Raw genomic sequence first — 25,627 nt, forward strand, 5'->3', positions numbered from 1 at the left:
CTGCTTATTCCCTTCCAAGATGCTGCCTGACTTGCTGCATTCCTCCAGTTTTTTATTGCTCAAGATTACCAGCATGGGAGAAATACCACTAAAACCATTAACAACTCAAAAAATGCTGGAGGAACTCAGCAGGTCAGACAGCATCTATGGAAAGGAAAAGCAGTCAACACTTTGGGCTGAGACCCTTCACCAGGAATAAACATCGACTGTTTATTCCTCTGCAAAAGATGCTGTCTGACGTGTTGAGTTCCTCCAGCATTTTGTATGTGCTGCTCTCGATATCCAGCATCTCTTATGTTTATTAAAACCATTAATTTTAGTTTATCAACCGTGCAATAAATCATTTAAAACCTTCATATCAAAACCAAAGAGCAAAGATTACTTAGTGAGAAAAGCTGAAATCAAAACAAGTCGCAGCAGAGTTTTAAGCAGAGGACATTGTTATAAGCCAAAAATGCATTAAGTCTGTGTAGGAAAGCAGAACACCGGGTGAAGACAACGACTAAGAAAAACCTTGAGCTTTATTTGACTGTTATTGTAGTCAGAATCATGTAAACTTGAATTCAACTACTTGTTTCTATTTGTCTAATACTTCACTGAATGTCAATCATGTACATAATATTATTTGTACACCTACTACCAGCCTCAATTACATTTTAAGGGAATTGTAGTAATGTATCTTCTAACTAAATTAAACAAAATGAGGGAAAACAATGATTCTAGCTTTGGCTACATAATGAGAAAAAAAAACAAATTTCTTTGTCTGATAGAACCAGTTAACTCTCACAGGAAAATGACTTTTATTCACAAGAGGCATTTTACAAAGGAGAACAAAAGGCCTCCAGCACAACTGGTGTTTGCAATGAGCTCAGATGTCACATTTAACACACCACATGCAAAGGGAGTGAGTCATTTTGAAATTCAACACAAATATTAAAACACAAAAGTAAATTTAATGTTACCACAATCACGTGCAATTTCTACATAAAGAAACCTACGAATTGCAAAAAGGAAAAAGGCAACCTTGCCTAAATGATGGAAATTAAAAATTAGTTCTGATTTTAAACAAGTGCAATTCTGGCTGAGAAATTCTACATTCCTCATTTGCCCTTAAGTTCTTTTAAGAATTGAAGTTGAAAATGTCTAGACTTCTGTCACAGTGCACTGTCCATCAGGGTGCTGCTCCCTGGCTCTGAGACCATTGCTTGTTGCTCCTTCTGGGGATGGCTCACCACCTGGTATCTCATTTTCCCGCTCATTGGTTGGAGAAACGATTATTTGCCCACTGAGGGCAATGGCTGTGGATTCCTGGAGCAAGCCGGCATTCTCGTCCTCTGCGTCAGTGCTCGTGGCTGACTCTGTGTTATCATACGACACCCTGGCCGCACTCTGCTCCTCCCCCTCACCTCTGTGATTCCGGCTCACCCTGTGGCTACTGAGCTGCAACTGAGCGAGTGAGTTCACAAGCAGCACGTTGACATCTGGGGAAGGTGTGAGCGGGCTCTCTGGTTGGTCAGCTACGGAGGGTGCCTGTCTGGCCGACGGCTGCGTTGACGCTGGCGCAGGTCCAACACCAGCGGTGCTATCTGCTCCATCAGCAGAATTCTCCCTTTCTGAAGTCAGCGAACTGGAGTCACAGTCTAACCGGAGACCTGCTACCCCCTTCTTGGGAATATCTGCGACATCTCGCTTCATCTTTCGGCGCCGGCCGTGCTCGTTACGCCTGAACTGAATCATGTTCTCCAAGTCTGCCACGTACAAATACCCAGCGATCAGCATCTCGATCGTCTTCTTGCCTTTTATATGAGCGTCTTCCAGCTCCGTGCTTGTGCGTTCATCGTACTGCCACCAGCCATTCGTGCCTTCGTAGTACCAGGCGTACTCGCCATTGCCTCGGCTCGCTGCCTTCAACTCTTCAGGGGACAGCAAAGCGGGCTTGTCTAGGAAGTCTTCAGGGATTTCCTGCCGACAAAGGGCACACCGTCTGCTTTGCCACGATGCTCCTTTCACACACAGGAAACAGAAGATATGTTTGCAAGGCAGTTTCACAGGGTGAACACAAGTCTGCAGGCAAATAGCACATTCTGGTACAGTCAGGGTTGGTGTAGTGCTTGAGCAGGAGTCACTTAACTTCCGTCCTCCTGGAAGCATGTTTGATGCGTGATCAATGTTCCCGCAGCTAGCCATCCTAATAAAAAAAATCAGAACAGAGATTTTGTATCAGAAATGTTACCTTGATTAAAAATAAAAAAAGGAAAACTATTTTCTCTTTATGACTACTCAATTAAATTGCACACATCACATAAAATTCAGGTCCGCTTTCTTCCTAGAGGTAAAGCAGTCTTTTCAAAAGAAAAATAATTGCAATTTGGAGTTATAAAGGCGATACACATCTAATTCAGACAAGTACTGGGGCAGCACAGTAGCGTAACGCTATTACAGGTTCAGTCTGCCTTATCCAAAATTCCAAAATCTGAAAACCTCTGGTCTGAAATTTTTTTTGAGCACTGACATGATGTCACAAATGGAAAATTCCGCAGGGCATTGGGAAGGTTCCCAGGCGATGCACACCACAGACAGTTCTGAGAAGTGACCTCGCATGTGTAGTGAACGGACGTTACTGAAAAATAGAGAAATACCGCATAAAGTGAAAAATGAAGATCGCAATTGTGTATTAAAAGAGTGGATTCATCAGGAGAGTAAACATATGCTACTTAACGACATGCTGATCATGAAACAAGCAAGGATCTATCACAATGAACTGAAAATTGAAGGTAATTGTTTCATGCACAAAATTATTAAAAATGTTATAGGAAAATACCCCCCCCCACCCCCGAGTCATTGTTGCCATGGAATGGGTGGCTGTTTGAAACCATTGGCAGATATGAAGCCAACTGCAGCGCCGGAACCCAGTAATAGATGCAGTCGGGGGCAGTCATTCAACTCCAGCGGTCTGTGGAGGACCCAGCTCCATTACATCAGGATGCGGACTCACTTTGTGAACTTCGTAAATCAGGAATTAAATTAATTCTGGTGGGCTAATTTCTGGAGAGAACTAAGTTAGATGGAAGCAATCTGTAAGTAAAAACAACATTTTGCACCTCATGATATTTCATACTTCCTAAGATTTCTCTCATCTCACAGGAAAGCATTTTCAGAAGACAGTTTTGAGATCTATATGATTTTAAAGGGAAACTAAATTCATTAATGCCCAGTGACTTCGCACGTATAGCTTGTGTAAATACAGATATAAAAATGCAGGCTTTAACTCCAATTGCATGCAAAGATACTGGCTCAATTTGAAATAATATTTCATTTTTTTTCCCCCAATCAATGTTATAAAAATCAATAGGAAACTTCTATTCTGCTTTGACATTGTACTGGAACTTATATTTAAAAGATATAGGATTCTTACATATAAACTGATGACCCTGCTACAGAAGAAAATAAGCACCTGGATGCTATATTTTACAGGAGCTATGCTTTTGGGTGGCAGTATGGAGATACACCTCAACCAAAGGAGGTGCAGAGTGCCCCTTCCCTCTGCTAGCCTGCAGATCACCCTTGGGCAAGGTGTAGCATCCAATTAGGTCACGATCATGGTCACGTGAAGCCATGGGAGCAGATGGTGGATGGTCGTATGAGCAACCACGGAAATGGTTTGTCATTGCCTTCTTCTCGGCAGGGTCTTTACAAGACGGGTAACCCCAGCCATTATCAATACTCTTCAGAGATTGTCTGCCTGGCGTCAGTGGTTGCATAACCAGGACATGTGGTATGCACCAGCTGCTCATACGACCATCCACCATCTGCTCCTGTGGCTTCACGTGACCCTGATCAGGGAGCTAAGCAAGTGCTACACCTTACCCAAAGGTGGCCTGCAAGCTAGCGAAGGGAAGAAATACCTTACACCTCCTTTGGTAGATTATCTCCACCCCACCACCCAAGTTAGGGAGTATATCGGAGTTATGTGAATACAGCAGACATTATTTCAAGCAAGAACCAGTCTTTAGTTCTTAATGTAAAATAAATTGCAAGCAGTAAATTGAAGTTACAGTACTGTACAATGTATGTAAGATATCTTATTTATATTTATTGCATTTTTTAATATGTTCTTTAATATGTTCAGTGCTATCGTGTTTGCTGTTGTGTGCTGGGGCAGCAGGCTGAGGGTAGCAGACACCAACAAAATCAACATAAGGCCAGTGATGTTGTGGGGATGGAACTGGACTCTGACGGTGGTGTCTGAAAAGAGGATGCTGTCCAAGTTGCATGCCATCTCGGACAATGTCTCCCATCCACTACATAATGTACTGGTTGGGCACAGGAGTACATTCAGCCAGAGACTCATTCCACCGAGATGCAACACTGAGCGTCATAGGAAGTCATTCCTGCCTGTGGCCATCAAACATTACAACACCTCCCTTGGGGGGGGGGGGGGCGGGGTCAGTCACCCTGAGCCAATAGGCTGGTCCTGGACTTATTTCCTGGCATAATTTACATATTATTATTTAATTATTTATAGTTTTATATTGCTATATCTATACTCTATTCTTGGTTGGTGTAACTGTAACAAAACCCAATTTCCCTCGGGATCAATAAAGTATGACTATGACTGTCTTGTTGTGATTGTTTGCACTGTATTGGATCTGGAATAATGATTTTGTTTTCTCCTTTAGGCTTGTATATTGGAAATGATTTTAAACAATCTTGAATGTACACTTATTTTTATGAAAGGGGAAATGTATTATTATAAATTTTATGCAAATATATGTCAAAAGACTATCTGTTTAAGCATTTGCCCACCAATAATATCATCAGGAATTATGAAAAAAATTTTTGTTTCTACATCATAGCACTTTTGCTTTTATGCTGGTCCCACATAATTTTCAAATCACACATGACTTCTGATTGCTTGGTTTCTTTACCTCATGACTGTTTACTGTGGCCCTCAATGGGCTGCAGTTCCACAGGCAAAAGCAGCAATTTCCTTTCCAACATGACACATATAAGTAAAAATGTCTCTAATGGCTGTCCCAAGGCAATGAAGTGAAGCCATGATCTTTGCATGTTATTATTTGAGGACTATGAAAAATATCTCCTTTTTAACCAAACTTAACAACTAAAGCTTACAATTTGAGATTATTTTAGGGGATATGAAATAGTGGGGCTGTTGGAGGACAATGACAGAAGTTTCATTGAACCACTCCTTGAAGGAATGCAAGACTCTTTGGAACAGCAAAGCACAGAAACTGCAGGAAATTCTTTAATATCAAATTTATTTATCATGGAAGTCAAACAAAGGTTACTTCAGGGATTCCCAACCTTTTTAATGCCATGGTCCCTCACCATTAACTGAGGGGCCAGGTTGGAAACCCCGAGGTTATTTTGTAGATGATGTACTACCACCAACTCGCGTGTTACTGAATATCGGTTGCCACATTACTTTCTCCCCCAAAAGGTTTTATGAAAGACAAGCCCACAATATATCAAACAACAACAGGAATTCTGCAGATGCTGGAAATTCAAGCAACACACATAAAAGTTGCTGGTGAACTCCTGATGAAGGGTCTCGGCCTGAAATGTCGACTGCACCTCTTCCTAGAGATGCTGCCTGGCCTGCTGCGTTCACCAGCAACTTTTATGTGTGTTCCCACAATATATCAGCCTGCTCTTTTTAGAGAATTAAGCTTCTAAACTTCTTCCTACTTTCTAAACAGACTAAAACTGTCAATTGAAACCTCCTGAATTTCCAGGGTATTCTTGCTGGGTAAGGCTTTCTTTAGGAGCAAGTCAATGACTTGCTTCAAGAAAATATGAGTTGACATTATATGGAGATTTTTTCCCCTGCGGATGTCACACATATTTGTAGTTCTCTTGTCATGTTTGAACTCACTCAAAAAAGTTAAACTACAAGAGAATCAAGCCATAAAGATCAACTTTTTTTTAGAAATTTTACTGTGGTATTGCATATAGTACTTAGATTGATCTTGGAGTAGGTTTAAAGTTCAGCACAACATTGTGGGCAGGTGGGCCTGCACTGCACTATGTTCTATGTACTTCCCTGCCCTTGGCAACCTACAATGGCTTCCACCATCAAAAATCTCTCCAGTCAATCTGATCTAGCCAGTGAGACTGGTCGGAAAGATTACAAATACAAGTGAGAAATAGTCCAGCATATAAAATTTCAAGTTATCACTGTTTAACTTCCTTCAAATCTAGCCAATATCCAGCAAACTCCTTCAAACCTGCAACAAGCTCTCCAAACTTGCCCACCTCTGGACAACCTATTTCATCTAACCGCTTGCTTATCCTTTGTCATTGCTTGCAATTCTACCTTTGCTATTTCCCTCTTACTCTGGAATTCCATCTGTAAACATGCAAAACTTTACCTAGTTCATTATTAAAAATGAGCTATCAGGGTACTTGGAGGCACATGATAAAATAGGCTGAAGTCAGATTTCCTTGAGGGGAAGTCTTGCCCGACAAACCTGTTGGAATTCTTTGATGAAATTACAGGCAGGATAGACAAAGGAGACTCACTGGATGTTGCTTAGTTGGATTTTCAGAAAGCCTTTGCCAAGGTACAGCTGTTAAACAAGAGCCCATGGTATTCCAGGAAACATACTAGCATGAACAGAAGAATCGCTACTGGCAGAAGGTAAAGAGTGGGAATAAAGGGGGCATTTTCTGGTTGGCTGCCAGTGACTACTGGTGTTCCACAGGAGTCAATGTCAGAGCTGCTCCTTCTCAAGTTATACGTTAATGATCTCAGTAACAGAATTGATAGCTTTGTGGCCAAGTTTGAGCTGATAAAAAGATAGGTAGAGAGGCAGAAGGTGTCAAGGAAGCAGGGAGTCTGCAAAAAGACTTGAGCAAATCAGGAGACTGAGCAAAGAAGTAGCAGATGGAATTCAGTGTAGGAAAGTGTACAGTCGTGCACTTTGGTAGAAGGAATAGAAGTATAAGGTATTTCTAAATGAGGAGCAAATTCAGAGATTGCAGGTGCAAGGGACTTTGGAGTCACAGTGCAGGATTCCCTATAGGTTAACTTGCAGGCCGAGTCTGTAATAAGGAAGGCAAATGCAACGTTAGCCTTCGTTTCAAAAGGATTAAAACACACGAGCAAGGATGTAATGTTCAGGCTTTATAAGGTATTTGTCAGGCTACACTTGTGAACAGTTTTGGGCCCCTTGGAGAGGGTCTAGAGGTGGCTTTCAAAAATGATCACAGGAATGAAAGGATTAACATATGAGGAGTGTTTGATGGCCCTGGGTCTGTAAACACTGGGGATCTCATTAAAATATATCAAATATGGACAAGTGATTTGGGTATATTTAAAATAGAGGCTGATAAATTTTTGATTAGTAATGGCATGATAGGTTATGAGGAAAAGGCAAGAGAATGAGAGGCAGAGAGGCAGGATGCTGCCTGGTTTAGAGAGTATGCATCATGATCAGAGATTAAGGGAGCTAGGGCTTTACTCTTTGGAGAGGAGGAGGATGAGAGGAGACATGATAGAGGTGTACAAGATAATAAGAGGAATAGGTAGAGTGGATAGCCTGTGCCTCTTCCCCAGGGCACCACTGCTCAATACAAGAGGACATGGCTTTAAGGTAAGGGATGGGAGGTTCAAGGGGGATATCAGAGGAAGGTTTTTTACTCAAGAGAGTGGTTAGTGCGTGGAATGCACTGCCTGAGTCAGTGGTGGAGGCAGATACACTGGTGAAGTTTAAGAGACTACTAGACAGGTATATGGAGGAATTTAAGGTGGGGGCTTACTATTCTATGTTCTATGAATGGGGTTGAGTGGGAAAATAAATCAGCCATGATAGAATGGCAGAGCAGACACTGAACCAAATGGCCAAATTCTGCTTCTGACTTATGGTCTGAATTCTCTATTTCCTCTAATAGCTCTTTAAAACACAATAAGTTGTTGACCAATTTTTCTAATACCACATTTGAGTCTGGATCTGGTTTTCTGTCAGTTTTCAAAACATTTACAGATGTCAACGTGAAATGAGAATTCCTGAAGTAGGCAACGATGCAGTAAAATGGGGATGTCAAACAGGGGTAGAGTAGGACATACACACTAAAATGGTGGGACTGTAAAGAATGCTGATGACCAAAGGTGCTTTGCGTGAAAGCCTGTAGTTCCCCAAGGACTGGAACACGTAGAAGCAGAATTAAGCCATTCCATAATGGCTGATCTGTTATCCCTCTGAACCCCACTCTCACGCCTTCTCCTTGTAATCTTTGACATCCAGACTAATCAAGAACCATTAACCTCCGCTTTAGGTATAACTCAATGACTTGGCCTTCACAAATGTCTGTGGTAATTAATTCCACACATTCACTACCCTCGGGCTGAAGACAATTTGCCTCATCTGTTCTAATGGACGCCCCTCTGAGGCTGTGCCCCCTGGTCCTAGAGTGAAGAACTCATATTCCATGTTTGCCTTCAGAGGTCAGGGCTAGAACTTAAAGGTGGGACATCATGTTGCCACTTTACAAAATGTACTTATGGGCAGCTCTAATCACCATTCTGTAGATGTGTTTGTACTGGACAGGGTGCAGAGGAGATTCACCAGTCTGTTGCCTAGACTGGAATTAAGGGAGAGACTGAGTAGTTTTCCTTGGGGTGTAGGAAGCCCAGAGCAAACCTGATAGAAGTATATCGTTGCCAGATTCACTCCACCCTCCCCCCAATGGTAGTGATATCAAAAACAAGAGAGGAAGAAGTTTTAAAGATGATTTAAGGGGAACGTCACTTCGTTCAGAGTGATTGATACCTGAAACTCACCATCAGAGGATGTGGTGGGGTAGTCAGATACATTCACAAGGTTTAGGAGATATTTAGACAGGCCTTTAAACCGGTAGGGCAGAGGAGGATACAGATCAAGTGTGGGCAACTGGAATGAACACTGATGGGCAAAAGATTGACACTGGTATAAGACAATAGAACATAGGCACAGGAACAAGCCACTTGCTCCATCAAGTTAGCTGTGCATTGCAGTATTGCTGGCAAAAGATTACATTTCTGTGCTGCAGAACTCTATGATGAATGTAAAATGATATTATCACAATAATTAAGTTACCTGAGGTTTTTCAAAAAAAGAATAGCTGCTGTGATAAGATTTAAGTTAATTGTTGAATGGCAAAGTTAATTCTGGCTCTAAATTCCGACACAATGTATTATCATGCATGGTAAATTTAACTTGCTGGTACCCTGTACTTATCTATGGCATGACCTGTCTGGATGGCATGTGTTATGTACCCCGTAACTGGGTTGCCAAACCAGCAGAAATGGATCACTCAGTTGGAGTCTGGATTACTAGATCTAAGAAAAGTTTTATTAAAGAAACAAGCAACACAGTAATCGAAAGGATAATAAATGCAACAGTTCAGCAATGATAAACACACATGTGCACAGAATTAAGATAACAGGATCCATCAAGCTCTATCGTTGTCTAGGGGTAAATGACCAATTTCAAAGTGACACAAAGTCCAGTTTGCAGTAATCGTTGCCATGGCGATGGACAGTGTGGGGGGAAGGAGAGAGAGAACAAGAACGAATGATCATTCAAAACGGCTTCCACACACAGACCTGCGATATTGCTCACAAGCAGCTTTCGGGCGAGTCCTTTGTGATGACACCTGAGGTCACCGACTGTGACCCCTCCTCCAGATGCGCTCGATCCTCTGCAGTGAACCTGGCACCCAAACAAGGGCGGACACACACCGGGTTCCTGCTGATCGTACCCTTCCACCCTGTGCATTTATGGCCCGGTACTTCCCACCGACTCGTGAGAGGCGCACCGCTTCCAGGGTCTCGTTACCTCGAGTGTCGTGTGTGTCCTGCCTTAGCGAACCTGTCCCTTTTTAGCCCCCTGCTGGGGTATCGCCTGTCCATCACTTCAAACAGTTCAGGGTTCAAAGGGGGAGCCACTCTAGACAGCTCTCTCTCCCGTCCCTTCATTACACATCTCCAAATACTACTCCATTGTCTTCCTTATCTCTCTCTCTCCCGAAGACAGGTGGCAGACCAACTGCTGATCACACAGGACAGCTAACATCTATGTGTATTCTTGTCACACATGCAAACAAAATTGTTTTACTATAAAACACACAAAATACTGGAGGAGCTCAGCAGGTCAGGCAGCTTCTATGGAAATCAATTAACAGTTGACGTCTCGGGCTGAGACCCTTCTTCATGACTGGAAAGAAAGCCAGAATAAAAAGGTGTGGGGAGGGGAAGGAGGATAGCCAGAAGGTGATTGGTGAAACCAGGTAAAGAGCTGTAAAGGTAAAGGAATCTGATAGGAGGGGCCAGCAGACCATAGGAGAAAAGGAAGAGGGGGACCCAGGGGCTGGTGATAGGTAGGTGAGAAGTGGTAGGAGGCCAGAGTGGGAATAGCAGAGGAGAGGGAGAGGGAATTTTTCTATTTATAAGCTAGAAGGAGAAATTCATATTCATGCCAACAGGTTGGAAGCGACCCAGACGAAGTACAAGGTGCTGCTCCTCCACCCTGAGGGTGGCCTCATTGTGGCACAAGAGGAGACCATGGACTGACACATTGGAACTGGAATGGGAATCAGAATTAAAATTTGGCCACTGGGAAGTTCTGCCATTAGTGGATGGAACGCAGGTGCTCAATGAAGTAGTTCCCCCAATTTACGACCGGTCTCACCAACGTACAGGAGGCTACATCAGGAGCACTGGACTGTATCTCAGTACACGTGACATTGATAAACCAATTCCAATTGGAGTTCAAAATACTGTTCTTAATTGAAAGAATGTATGTGTGAGGACACGTGTTTCCACTGTTTCTTATTACATCACTTTTTAATAAAAGCCGTTTGCTCTCCAATAATATATAGAAGTGGGATGTGGTACACTTTGGAAGGACAAACTCCAAGGCAAAGTACAAAGTAAATGGCAGGATACTTGGTAGTGTGGAGGAGCAGAGGGATCTGGGGGTACATGTCCACAGATCCCTGAAAGTTGCCTCACAGGTGGATAGGGTAGTTAAGAAAGCTTATGGGGTGTTAGCTATCATAAGTCGAGGGATAGTTTAAGAGTCGCAATATAATGATGCAGCTCTATAAGACTCTGGTTAGGCCACACTTGGAGTACTGTGTCCAGTTCTGGTCACCTCACTATAGGAAGGATGTGGAAGCATTGGAAAGGGTACAGAGGAGATTTACCACGATGCTGCCTGGTTTAAAGAGTATGCATTATGATCAGAGATTAATGGAGCTAGGGCTTTACTCTTTGGAGAGAAGGAGGTTGAGAGGAGTCATGATAGAGGTGTACAAGATAATAAGAATAGATAGAATGGATAGCCAGCACCTCTTCCCCAGGGCACCACTGCTCAATACAAGAGGACATGGCTTTAAGGTAAGGGGTGGGAAGTTCAAGGGGGATATTAGAGGAAGGTTTTTTACTCAGAGAGCGTTTGGTGCGTGAATGCACTGCCTGAGTCAGTGGTGGAGGCAGATACACTAGTGAAGTTTAAGAGACTACTAGACAGGTATATGGAGGAATTTAAGGTGGGGGCTCATATGGGAGGCAGGGTTTGAGGGTTGGCACAACATTGTGGGCCGAAGGGCCTGTACTGTTCTATGTTCTATAGCAAGTAACTTAAGTTCAAATGTTAATCAACAAAATGCATTCATAAGTAAACATTAGATTCAACGAGCTATGATAAATTGAATAAAATTTAAAACAAATTTACCTTCACCCCATCCCCCCGTGCTTCTCACCTTCACCAATATTTTGAAGACTTAGTCAATGAGTTTATTACAGAGTAATAATTACTCAATGAGCATTTTGGTGTCAATTCTAAATTCACGTTTTATCAGTTCCAATGTGTAACTTCTTGTTCCGTTCTAGCATTTCAGTTTGAACTATCTACAGGTTTCAATGTCTGCTGTCTGCTCTACTCAAAAGACAAAGGGAAACAAAATTTCTGTAGCTCTTCATAAACAGCTCTCGGATGTGAGGGCTCTAGCGTGAACTACTTCCAGCAACCTCTGTTATTAGGAAGAGTACTTGGGCAAGACAAGATTGCAGTCTGAACATGCCTCCCCTCTGAACAGAATCTCAGTGTTCCACTTGCACATCATAAACACAAGTATATTGGCCCACGGCCTTCTCTGCTGCCATGATGAGGCCACACTCAAGTTGGAGGAGCAACACCTCATATTCCATTTCAGCAGACTCCAACCTGATGGCAGGATCATTGATTTCTCGAACTTCTGGTAATTTCTCCCCCTTCACTTCTTTCTTTTTCCATGCATTGTTCTAGCTCCTCCCCTCTTACCCCTTTTCTACTCCTCACCTGCCCATCATCTCCCTCCGTGCCCCTCCTCCCACTGTCCACTCTCCCCTATCAGACTCCTTCATTTTCAGCCCTTTTCCTCTTCCACCTATCACCTTCCAGCTTCTCACGTCACACCCGTCCCTTGTCCACCCACCTTTCCCCTCATCTGGCTTCACCTGTCACTTGCCAACTTGTACTCCTTCCCATTCCCCACCACCTTATTCTTCCCCTTTCCTTTCCAGTCTTGATGAAGGGTCTCGTCGACTGTTTACTCCTCACCATAGATACTCCATTTGAGGGCAGAACATCAGATTTTGAAACCAAGGATAGCAGGTGAGCCAAAGCAAGATGGTGCTGTACAATATAGTCATAGTCATACTTTATTGATCCCGAGGGAAATTGGTTTTCGTAACAGTTGCACCAACCAAGAATAGAGTATAAATATAGCAATATAGCAACATATTTTCAGCGGTGAAAATATGGTCTCAGGATTAGTGCAGAAGAAAATTACTCACAAGTCAAATGTGGCAAAATGTTATTCAAAGAGAGAAGGCTGGAATTCACTGCTTACAGGGGACAACACTATTGAGAGCTCCAAAACTTTGAGAAAATTTCCACTCATCCAGTACTATATGCCAGTCAAGTAATGGTGGAAAGGTGACAATGTACTTGTGAAAATTGATATTATTTCAGTTTCTCTTGGTAACAAGCAAAGAGAAGCGAAGAAAATAATGGAGATAATAGTCAAGTTACTGGTGCTGTCATCCAACTGTGGCTTTTTAGATAGTAATAGGGAACTAGGCAAGTGCAATCTCAAAGTTCAAAGTAAATTTATTATTAAAGTACACATACGTATCATATACAACCGCGAGATTCGTTTTCTTGCAGACATACACAGCAAACCTAAGAAACAAAATACAATCAATGAAAGACCGCATCCAACAGGACAGACAAGCAACCAATGTGCAAAGGACAACAGACGGTGCAAATACAAAAAAGATATAATTTATAAACAAGCAATAAATATCAAGAACATGAGATGAAGAGTCCTTGAAAATATGCCCATAGGTTTTGGGAACAGTTCAGTGATGGGGCGAATGAGGTTGAGTGAAGTTATCCTCACCGGTTCAAGAACTTGATGGTTGAGGAGTAGTAACTGCTCCTGATTTGGCCAACGACAGTAGCCTCCTCAGCAAACTTAAACACAGCACTGCTGCTGTGCTCAAGTCATAAATATAAAGTGAGTAGAGCACGGGGCTAAGCACAGAGCCTTGTGGTGTGCCTGTGCTGATGGAGATAGTAGGCGAGATGCTGTTACCAGGTCGAACTGAACTGGGGTCTGTAAGCCTAGAAATCAAGGATCCAAACTGCATAAGGAGACATTGAGGCTAAGGTCCTGAAGCTTATTGATTAGCTTCGAGGGGATGAAAAGTGTTGAATGATGAGCTGTAGTCGATAAGGAGCATCCTTGTAATCCAGGTGTTCCGGGGCTGAGTGAAGAGCGAATGAAATGGCACCTGTTGTGCCAGTAGGCAAATTGGAGCGGCAGTCTCACTCGGGAGTGGAACTGGGTCAAGTATGTCAAAGACTGCTGACAGGTCAAGATGGATGAGGAAAGATTAATGTTGCAAGTAACCACTGCACTACCACGAGACAGGTGGAAGTGTAACTGAAAGTAATCGGTTTCTTCTTCTCATTACTACCATCAGGGAGAAAGTACAGGAGGCTGAAGAGAAACATTCAACATTTTAAGAACAGGTCTCCCCTCTGCCTTCATATATTTATAAATGAACAATGAACACTATTTAGCTCTTGCAACACATATCAAAGTTGCTGGTGAACGCAGCAGGCCAGGCAGCATCTCTAGGAAGAGGTACAGTCGACGTTTCCAGCCGAGACCCTTCGTCAGGACTAACTGAAGGAAGAGCTAGTAAGAGATTTACTCTAGCTCTTCCTTCAGTTAGTCCTGACGAAGGATCTCGGCCCGAAACGTCGACTGTACCTCTTCCTATAGATGCTGCCTGGCCTGCTGCGTTCACCAGCAACTTTTATGTGTGTTGCTTGAAATTCCAGCATCTGCAGAATTCCTCGTGTTTAGGCTCTCTTTATTTTTAAATTTCTTGTTGCAACTTACAGTACATGTATTGCACTATACCGCTGACATAAAACAAATTTCATGACATATCAGTGATACTAAATTTGTTTCCGATTTTGACGTTGGAAATCACTTGGAAGGAGACAACATTTTCCAAGGAATGAGAAGGAAGGGGCAAGGAGATGGAACACTAAATTTACAAAACAGTGGTTTGCATGCATAAGCGAACGTAGGCAACTGACAGAAAGATCAATTGAGGCAGAGTTGAAGTAGTGAAAATATTTTTTATGAAGATAGGGTAAACCACCTCTTTGCAGTGACTTCAGTTGTCAATCTATGAGGTGGTGGGGAAACAACTGTCAATCTGTAAAGAAAATAAACTGAACAGCTTCTCTTACCCTCTGTCCATCTTGAATGTTCCTTCCACTACAAAAGCAAGAAATGTGTCTCCCAGAGCTACCGCTGAACAAAAATGTAGAAACCCAAGAGCTACAAAATCTTATTTCATTTTGATGTGGTATTGCTTCAGCTATGCTATGCAAAATGTAACATATAGCAGCAATTAACATTGATAGTGTCTTGTGATTCAAAAATGTGATTCTTGTGAATGCAATGTATAAAATGAGCTATATTGTTCATATGAGAACAGATTTAGTGTTAATACCTTAACCAACGCACAAACCACAACCCTAGCACAAACTTCACTCATTAGTTCAGAAAAGCTTACTAACACCGGCTTCCATGCTGGCCTCTCTAATCTCCAAGGAGCTCACCTCTAGCACACCACAGGGCCTTGGCCCAACTACATTGTGGCACCCTGGGATCACTGTGGCAGCTTGGGGTGCAAGAATATAAAAAGACAAGGGAAAAGAAACAAAAAAAAAGGATGTGGGCAGGGGGAAGCCAGGTTGCAGATGTATTTACCAAAATAGAAAAACCTACACCTCTAAAAGAAAAATTAAGCTGTTTAACTGGGAATGATATGAACAGGTGGAAATAGGGCTGGATTAAGCATTAAATATCAGTACTTTAAGGAGTTCTATTTAATTCCACAAATGAACAACCAAAACCAACCAAGCATTCTAATAACCCTATCCAATATTTAATCTCAAATCATTCTGCTGTTTCTTCACAGTCATAGAAAACTACAGCATAGAAAGAGGCTCTTTGGCCCATCTAGTCTATGGCGAAACATTTAGTGCCTAGTCCCTCGACCTGCACTGGAACATAGCCCTCCCATCATGTGCCTATCCAAACTTCTCTTAAACGTTGAAATCAAACCCACACCCACCACTTGCGCTGGCAGCTCGTTCCACATTCTCACCACCCTCTGAGTGAAAAAGTTTCCCCTCATGTTCCCCTTAAATATTTCACCTTCCACCCTTAACCCATGATCTCTACTTGTAGTCCCACCCAGCCTTATTGGAAAAAGCCTGCTTGCATTTACCCATCTATACCCCTCATAATTTTGTATACTTCTATCAAAACTCCCCCAAATCTTCTATACGTGTCAATTTTAAAAGAGGCAGTATTCTATTCCTCACAGTAATTATCTTCTAATACGTGTCCACAGAATAGATTCCTGATTGTTTTTATTCCAAACCCTCTAAAGAAAATGAAAGGCAGTAAGTAAACAATACCTTGATTTTACATTCACCCACAAATTCGTCCTCCAAAACCTTAGGCTTATCATAGAATAGTGGCTGTGGATACACTTAAGTCCAAACTTAAGCAAGAGCCAGAGGTTAGGTGAATCCGTAGAATTTTAAAATTCGAGTTGGATATCTGCCTTTTTGATGTTTTATATTCTGCGTTTTTCGCTGTTTTTTGCCATTTGTGCAATTAGTTCTTTTTTTGCGCGTTGGGTGTTTGATGTTTTCTCTGAACAGGTTCCATGGTGTTTCTTTGTTTCGTGGGTGTCTGCGGGAAGACAAATCTTATGGTTGTATACATATTTTGAAAATAAATGTACTTTGAATCTTTTGCTTGTGTGCTTCTACCTCTTTATCTACCTCTTGCTATCACTCCCACTCAGAATCAGGTTTAATATCACTGGCATACGTGGTGAAGTTTGTTGTTTTGCCACAGCAGTACAGTGCAATACACTAAGAACTAAATTGTATATTTATTGTACTTTTTATTTTTCTATTCTGATTCTGAATGAGAGTGAAAGCAACTCAAATTTTAAAATTCAAGATTTACCAAACCTCAGGCTCCTGCATCCCAGCTCCAAAATAAAAAGAACAAAAACAAAGCAGTGCCCAAAATGTTGACTACTTCCCCCCACCGCCATAGATGCTGTCTGGCCTGCTGAGTCCTTCCAGCATTTTGTATGTGTTACAAAGGAAGTATAGATTTAAGACAGGATTTTGCGGGTTCTTTTGAAATTATTACAATACAAAATATCTAAATCCAGCACCCCAAAAGCTTAAAAAAAACACCTGATGTGTACAAGCTGAAACAGAAATGGTGGAAACACTCAGCAGATCACATAGCATCTACAATCTACAGAGAAAGTTATTTGTTTCACAGTACTATCTTTTATCAAAATTTGGGAAAAGTTAGAAATGCCACAGATTTGAGTTGATAGGCAGAGAAAGGAGGGAAGTTGAGTAATACAGGGAAAGGCAAGGTTTACAATAGAATGTGAGTTACAAGAGTTTAAAACAAAAGATGAATGCACAAAGGATCACAATTTAAAAGGAACAACGTAGGGAGAGGGGATGACAGAATAATGAAAATTAGTTGATTTTCAAAAGAATACTCAAAACATTGGTTATCTGAAATGTCTGAACATATTGTTGCATCTTGAAAGAATTATGAAAAAATTGTTTGTCTGCAACATCCCGAATTGCGACAACTCCAACATACTAGAAATACCACACAAGAAAGGAGGGGTGACTGATAGGCAAATTAGAATGTCACAGAATCTTCATTTCATTGTTGAAAGGGACGGGGGCAGATTGTTTGATACACCGTGTCAAAAATAATACAGTAGGACCCATCAAATGGGTAAAACTGGTGACTGGAATGCGTATGTTTCCTAGTTTTGCCTCACATTGATGAAAAGGTAAACATATCAAAACCACCTGCCCGGAAGTTTATATCGCCAAAACAGATGAGGCTGCGCCACCCGGAGAAAATAATTTACGGGAATCGAGATGGAAGTTAGTGTAAACAAGGTAATTATGGGAATCCGTGAACTTTTAATTGATAACCAATAATCGAAATGGAGTACAAGAAAACAGTGACAGAACATTTACAGCACCTAACGGAGGGTCCTGGCCCCCAGTTTCTGAGGCCAGCAAACGTGTTTGGTCCCATTCGGTCAGAGAGTTGTTAAAGGGGAAGACCCCGACGACAAATGAACCCGTCAGCCCCGCTTGCAGCGACGTAAATATGGGGAGGTGGACGCTAACTCGGGTTAGGAAAGACTCCCAAACAATCGAGAGAGAGAGGTGGAGAGGGGGGAGGGAATGAGAGGAAGATGGAAGAAGTTCCTGCTATGCTGCTGAATCTAGCCGCCTGTCGGATACGCGGTGAAGTGTCTCCAGGCCGCGTTCGATTGAAACTCTCAGACAGTGTCACCGCGTTCGATTGGAACTCTCGGACAGTGTCACCGTGTTCCATTGGAACGCGGACTCCCAGTCCACTTACAATCGGCACCCAGCACCGTCGTCGCCAGCAGGCGGGCGATGGGGAGTGCTACTTCTTTATGAGCTAAACAATGAGAGGACCCGCTGGCCGATGTATCAACGTACGGCACTTACCCAGGACCGCTCCGCCACGGTGCCCACTATCGCGCACCAAGCCAAACTCAACGCCCGCCTGCCACCGGCCTAATAACTCCACCGCCGCCGCGACCACCACCGCGCAGTTTGCGGCGCTGTCGCGATTTCCGCACGTCAGCTCCGCAAAGCGTGCGGCCGCGGTAACGCCGGCAGCGCGCACTCGGCGGCCGAGCGGGAGAGGGGTCGAGGCTGTCCGCGCTCCTCGCTGCGGTAGGACTAGGTTGTCGAAGCCGCTCAGCAGGTGTCACTGTTCAGTGGGAAATAGCTGGAGCTGTCCCCGACCGTCCAGCACGCACACAAAACGCTGGAGGAACTCGCTCGGTCAGGCAGGCATATGCGGAGGGAAATGGACAATCGTCGCTTCGGCTGAGATTCATCATCAGGGCCCAGCATTTTGTGTATAAAATTTCAACATTTTTTGTGTTAGCCTACACACACAAAATGCTGGAGGAACTCAACAGGCCAGGCAGCGTCTCTGGCGGGGGGAGAAGTACAGTCGATGTTTCGGGCCGAGACCCTTACAAAGCGGCTGTGGAATCCTTTGAGTGTATTTAAGGCAGAGGAGGATAGATTCTTGATTAGTAACGGTGCCAAAGGTTATGCAGAAAGCCAGAAGGATGGGGGTGAGAGGAGATAATATATCAGCCATGATTGAATGACAGAACAGTTAATGGGCCGAATGGCCGAATTCGGCTCTGATGTCAAAGTTCAAAGTAAATTTATTATCAAAGTACATACAGTATATGTCACCAAATACTGACCTGAGATTCATCTTCTTGCAAGCATTGACAGTAGAATCTATGAAAAAACACACACAAAGACTGACCAGCAAGCAATGTGCCAAAGACAATGTGTACAAATATAAATAATATTGAGAACATGAGTTGTAGAGTCCTTGAAAGTGAGTTCAGTGTTATTGAGTGAAGTTGTCCAGGCTGTTTCAGGAGCCTGATGCTTGAAGGATAATAACTACTTCTGAACCTAAGGCTCCTGTCCCTCCTCCCTGGTAGTAGCAGTGAGAAGAGAGCATAGCCTAGATGGTGGGTATTTCTTGTGTCGGCTCTCTTTGCAGGTGTGCTCAATGGTGTCTTATGGTCAACTGGATTTTCAATATCTCAGTATTTTTACATTTGAAATATTTATTCTTCAACTACTGTCATTTGAGGAAGATGGTTCCAAAGATGCAATCTCAGGGGAAATGATTCATTGCTGTTTTAAAAAGGCCTTTAAGTCTAAGTTCAAGTTTAAATGTCATTCAACCATACATGAATACAGCCAAATGAGACAGCATTACTCTGGGGCCAAGGCACAAAACTGTCATGCACCGCACAAGGTGCATACAAGCACATACAAGATAGCTGTAAAATAGTCACGCACAAAAAAATGGTCCAACTCCCTGAGTTCATGAATGTATTAGAATCAGAATCAGGTTTAATATCACTGGCATATGTTGTGAAGTTTGTTGACTTAGCAGCAGCAATACAGGATAATATAGAAAAAAGGTAAGCAAATCAATTATAGTAAGCATATATATGTATATTAAATAGTTACATTAAAAATAGTGCAAAATCAGAAATAATAAAAGTGAGGTAGTGTACATGAGTTCAATGTCGATTTTGGACTTGTATGGCAGAGGGGAAGAATCGCTGAGTGTATGCCTTCAGGTTTCTGTACCTCCATCCTGGCAGTAACAATGAGAACAAGGCATGACCTGGGTAACGGAGGTCCTGAATGATGGTCAGAATGATCTCCACAGTACATCTGTAGAAGTCTTCGAGTGTCTTGAGTGACAAACCAAATCTCTTCAAACTCCAAATGAAATATAGCCACTGTCTTGCCTTCTTTATAGCTGCATTGATATAGAAACATGGAAAACCTACAGCACAATACAGGCCCTTTGGCCCACAAAGCTGTGCCGAACATGTCCCTACCTTAGAACTACCTAGGCTTTACCCATAGCCCTCTACTTTTCAAAGCTCCATGTAGCCATCCAGGAGTCTCTTAAAAGACCCTATCATTTCCGCCTCCACCACCGCCGCTGGCAGCCCATTCCACGCACTCGCCATTCTCTGCGTAAAAAAACTTACCCCTGACATCTCCTCTGTACCTACTTCCGAGCACCTTAAAACTATGCCCTCTCGTGCTAGCCATTTCAGCCCTGGGGAAAAACCTCTATCCACATGATCAATGCCTCTCATTATCTTTTACACCTCTATCAGGTCACCTCTCATCCTCCATCGCTCCAGGGAGAAAAGGCCGAGTTCACTCAACCTATTCTCATAAGGCATACTCCCCAATCCAGGCAACATCCTTGTAAATCTCCTCTGCACCCTTTCTATGCTTTCCATGTCATTCCTGTAGTGGGGTGACCAGAACAGAGCATAGTACTCCAAGTGGGGTCTGACCAGGGTCCTATATAGCTGCAATATTATCTCTTCGCTCTTAAACATGATTGATGAAGGCCAATGCACCATATGCCTTCTTAACCACAGAGCCAACCTGCGTAGCAGCTTTGAGTCCGAGCTATGGACTCAGACCCCAAGATCCCTCTGATCCTCCACACTGCCAAGAGTCTTACCGTTAATGCTACATTCTGCCATCAAATTTGTCCTACCAAAATGAACCACCTCACACTTATCTGGGTTGAACTCCATCTGCCACTTCTCAGCCCAGTTTTGCATCCCATCAATGTCCCGTTGTAACCTCTGGCAGCACTCCACACTATCCACAACACCCCCAACCTTTGTGTCATCAGCAAATTTACTAACCTATCCCTCCACTTCCTCATCCAGGTCATTTATAAAAATCACAAAGAGTAAAGGTCCCAGAACAGATTCCTGAGGCACACCACTGGTCACCGGCCTCCATGCAGAATATGACCTGTCTACAACCACTCTTTGCCTTCTGTGAGCAAGCCAGTTCTGGATCCACAAAGCAATGTCCCCTTGGATCCCATGCCTCCTTACTTTCTCAATAAGCCTTGCATGGGGTACCTTATCAAATGCCTTGCTGAAATCCATATACACTACATCTACCGCTCTTCCTTCATCAATGTGTTTAGTCACATCCTCAACAAATTCAATCAAGCTGGTTATGCACACCTGCCTTTGACAAAGCCATGCTGACTCTTCCTCATCATATTATGTCTCTCTAAATGTTCATAAATTCTGCCTCTCAGGATCTTCTCCATTAACTTACTAACCACTGAAGTAAGAGTCCCTGGTCTATAATTTCCTGGGCTATCCCTCCTCCCTTTCTTGAATAAGGGAACAACATCTGCAACTTTCCAATCCTCAGGAACCTCTCCTGTCCTTATTGATGATGCAGAGATCATTGCCAGAGGCTCAGCAAACTCCTCTCTCAATTCCCACAGTAGCCTGGGGTACATCCCGTCCAGTCCCGGTGACTTACCCAACTTGAGGTAAGGTTGGGATCAGGTTAGATCCTCAAAGATCTTGACACCCGGGAACTTGAAATTGCTCACTCCCTCCACTTCTGATCCCTTTATGAGGAGTGGTTCAGGTTCCCTCATTCTACCCTCTGAAGTACACAATCAGCTCTTTGGTCTTACTGATGTGGAGCGCAATATTGTTGCTGCTACACCACTCAACTAGCTGGTGTATCTTGCTCCTGTATGCCCTCTCATCTCCATCAATGTTGCAGCAGTCTGCAGTTGAACACAATACAGCTTGTATTCTGCTGTGTGAACACTGGGGGCAGCACTGACTCCAGCATGGACGCTGCGCCACACTGCCTCTGGTACTCCGGTGTACCGACGCCTCTCTCTGGACGGCTGCAAACGGGCGACACTGTGGCCTGAGGCTTAGTCCTCGCTATGAACAAGGTACTGTCCACCCCCACCATTCGTCAATAAACCAGTGAATTGGACCTGCAACATTCCACAACACCAATGTACAACTGGGTCTTGCAATTACAAATAAAGCAACTAGGATGATCCCCACTGCTAGACTGCGCTCTTTCTTTGTGCATCGACATACGTCTGTCACAGGCAGCATCGCAGTCCACACCAAGTTCAAATCCTTTAGTTTCTCTGCCAACGAGCAACTTGCTGATGGGGTGGACCTGAAGTACTTTAAGTTCTTAATATCCAGCAGGGTCTTGTGATTGTTTTAAAAAAATTCAATAACGTCTTTGGTTGACCCCAGAGGAACCACTGCATCTGAGCACGCCGCCATCTTACCGGAACAAAGACCAGTGTCCAGCAAGAGGAAACATCCCCTTTGTATTCATAAACATGAGAAAGTCTGCAGATGCTGGAAATCCGAAGCAACACACACAAAATGCTGGAGGAACTCAGCAAGTCAGGCAGCATCTATGGAAATGAATAAGCTATTGTTGTTTCGGGCCAAGACTCTTCTTCAGGACTGGAAAGGAAGGGGAAGATCCCAGAATAAAAAGGTGGAAGGATGTGAAGGAGGATTAACTAGCAGATGATTGGTGAAGCCAGTGGGTAGGAAAGATAAAGGGCTGGAGAGGAAGGACTCTGATAAGAGAGGAGAGTGGACTGCAGGAGAAAGGGAAGGAGGAAGGGACCGTAGGTGAGGTTACAGGCAGGCGAGAAGAGATAAGAGGTCAGAATGGAGAATAAAGATGGGAGGGGGAGGGAAATGTTTTTTAACTGGAAGGGGAAATCGATGTTCATAGCATCAGGTTGGAGGCTACCCAGATGGAATATAAACTGTTGCTCCTCCACCCTGAGGGTGGCCTCATCTTGGCACAAGGCCATAGACCGACATGTTGGAATGGGAATTGGAACTAAAACGTTGGGCCACCGAGATATTCTGCTTTTGGTGGATGGAGCAGAGGTGTTCAATGAAGCGGTCCTCCAATTTATGGTGGCTCTCTCCAGTGCAGAGGAGGCCACATCAAGAGCACAGGAATCAATAGAAAACCCCAGCAGATTCGCAGGTGAAGTGTCGCCTTACCTGGAAGGACTGTTTGGGGCCCTGAATGGAGGTGAACGGGCAGGAGTAGCACTTTGGCCGCTTGTAGGGATAAGTGCCAGGAGGGAGATTAGTGGGGAGGGACAAATGGACAGTGATCGATCCCTGCAGAAAGCTGGGGGTGGGGGGAAGGTAAAGATAGAATAGAATAGGAAGGGCAAGAGGGAGAGGTGTTGCATTGCTTGTCAGAGATTATATAACAGCAGTGCTCTGGCAGGATAGATTAGTGGACTCATCTAGGGAGGCTATTTGGGTGGAATTGAGGAATAGGAAAGGTGTTGTGTTGCTTATAGGGGTGTATTATAGACCATCTAATGAGGACCGAGAACTGGAGGAGCAAATTTGTAAGGAGATAGCAGATATTTGTAGTAAGCACAAGGTTGTGATTGTGGGAGATTTTAGTTTTCCACACATAGACTGGGAAGACCATTCTGTAAAAGGGCTGGATGGTTTGGAGTTTGTAAAATGTGTGCAGGATAGTTTTTTGAAGCAATACATAGAGGTACCAACTAAAGAAGGAGCAGTGTTGGATCTCCTGTTAGGAAATGAGACAGGGCAGGTGACGGAGGTATTTGTTGGAGAGCACTTCGGGTCCAGTGATCACAATACAATTAGTTTCAGTGTAATTATGGAGAAGGATAGGACTGGACCTAGGATTGAGATTTTTGATTGGAGAAAGGCTAACTTTGAGGAGCTGCGAAAGGATTTAGAAGGAGTGGATTGGGAAAATTTGTTTTATGGGAAGGATGTAACAGAGAAATGGAGGTCATTTAAAGGTGAAATTTTGAGGGTTCAGAATCTTTATGTTCCTATTAGGTTGAAAGGGAAGGTTAGAAGTTTGAGAGAGCCATGGTTTTCAAGAGATATTAGAAACTTGGTTCAGAAAAAGAGAGAGATCTTCAATAAATATAGGCAGCTTGGAGTTAATGAGGTACTCGAGGAATATAAAGAATGTAAAAAGAATCTTAAGAAAGAAATTAGAAAAGCTAAAAGAAGATACGAGGCTGCTTTGGCAAGTAAGGTGAAGATAAATCCAAAGGGTTTCTACAGTTATATTAGTGGCAAAAGGATAGCGAGGGATAAAATTGGTCCCTTAGAGAATCAGAGTGGACGGCTATGTGCGGAGCCAAAAGAGATGGGGGAGATTTTGAACAATTTCTTTTCTTCGGTATTCACTAAGGAGAAAGATATTGAATTGAGTAAGGTAAAGGAAACAAGTAGGGTAGTTATGGAAAGTATGACAATTAAAGAAGAGGAAGTACTGACACCTTTAAGGAATATAAAAGTGGATAAGTCTCCGGGTCTGGACAAGATATTCCCTAGGACTTTGAGGGAAGTTAGTGTAGAAATAACAGGGACTCTGACAGAAATATTTCAAATGTCATTAGAAATGGGAATGGTACTGGAGGATTGGCGTATTGCTCATGTGGTTCCATTGTTTTAAAAGGGTTCTAAGAGTAAACCTGGCAATTATTGGCCTGTGAGTTTGACGTCAGTGGTGGGTAAATTGATGGAAAGTATTCTTAGAGATGGTATATATAATTTTCTGGATAGACAGGGTCTGATTAGGAACAGTCAACATGGATTTGTGCGTGGAAGGTCATGTTTGACAAATCTTATTGAATTTTTTGATGAGGTTACTAAGAACATTGACTGGGGTAAAGCGGAGGATGTTGTCTATATGGACTTCAGTAAGGCCTTTGACAAGGTTCCACACAGAAAGTTAGTTAGGAAGGTTCAATCGTTAGGCATCAATATGGAAGTAGTAAAATGGATTCAGCAGTGGCTAGATGGGAGATGCCAGAGAGTAGTGGTGGATAACTGTGTGTCAGATTGGAGGACGGTGTGTAGCAGTGTGCCTCAGGGATCTGTACTGGGTCCAATGTTGTTTGTAATATATATTAATGATCTGGATGGTGGGGTGGTAAATTGGATTAGTAAGTATGCAGATGATACTAAGATAGGTGGTGTTGTGAATGATGAGGTAGGTTTTCAAAACTTGCAGAGAGATTTAGGACAGTTAGAAGAGTGGGCTGAAAGATGGCAGATGGAGTTTAATGCTGAAAAATTTGAGGTGCTACATTTTGGTAGAACTAATCAAAGTAGGACATACATGGTAAATGGTAGGGCATTAAAGAATGCTTTAGAACAGAGGGATCTAGGAATAATGGTGCATAGTTCCTTGAAGATGGAATCTCATGTGGATAGGGTGGTGAAGAAAGCTTTTGGTTTGCTGGCCTTTATTAATCAGAGCATTGATTATAGGAGTTGGGATGTAATGTTGAATTTGTATAAGGCATTGGTAAGGCCAAATCTGGAGTATTGTGTACAGTTCTGGTCACCGAATTATAGGAAGGATGTCAATAAAATTGAGAGAGTACAGAGGAGGTTTACTAAAATGTTGCCTGGGTTTCATCTCCTAAGTTACAGAGAAAGGTTGAACAAGTTAGG

At 43.0% G+C, this 25,627-nt stretch overlaps 1 protein-coding gene across 2 annotated transcripts; it reads right to left on the bottom strand.

Moving 5' to 3' along the window:
* Positions 1–518: 518 nt before the first annotated feature.
* rnf146 (ring finger protein 146) lies at positions 519–18,344 on the bottom strand. Of its 2 annotated transcripts, XM_072251557.1 has the most exons (3): positions 18,192–18,344; positions 16,062–16,341; positions 519–2,188 (listed from the first exon to the last, which is right to left on the bottom strand). In XM_072251557.1, exons 2-3 carry the CDS (start codon positions 16,112–16,114, stop codon positions 1,144–1,146), a joined length of 1,098 nt encoding a protein of 365 aa, XP_072107658.1. In that variant the 5' UTR covers positions 16,115–16,341; positions 18,192–18,344; the 3' UTR covers positions 519–1,143. The 2 variants fall into 2 exon arrangements, with proteins under 2 accessions (XP_072107658.1, XP_072107659.1); XM_072251558.1 differs by lacking the exon at positions 16,062–16,341.
* Positions 18,345–25,627: the final 7,283 nt, after the last annotated feature.

The sequence above is a fragment of the Mobula birostris genome, chromosome 2 (genome assembly GCF_030028105.1).
Source record: "Mobula birostris isolate sMobBir1 chromosome 2, sMobBir1.hap1, whole genome shotgun sequence".
In the NCBI taxonomy this organism is placed as follows: domain Eukaryota; kingdom Metazoa; phylum Chordata; class Chondrichthyes; order Myliobatiformes; family Myliobatidae; genus Mobula; species Mobula birostris.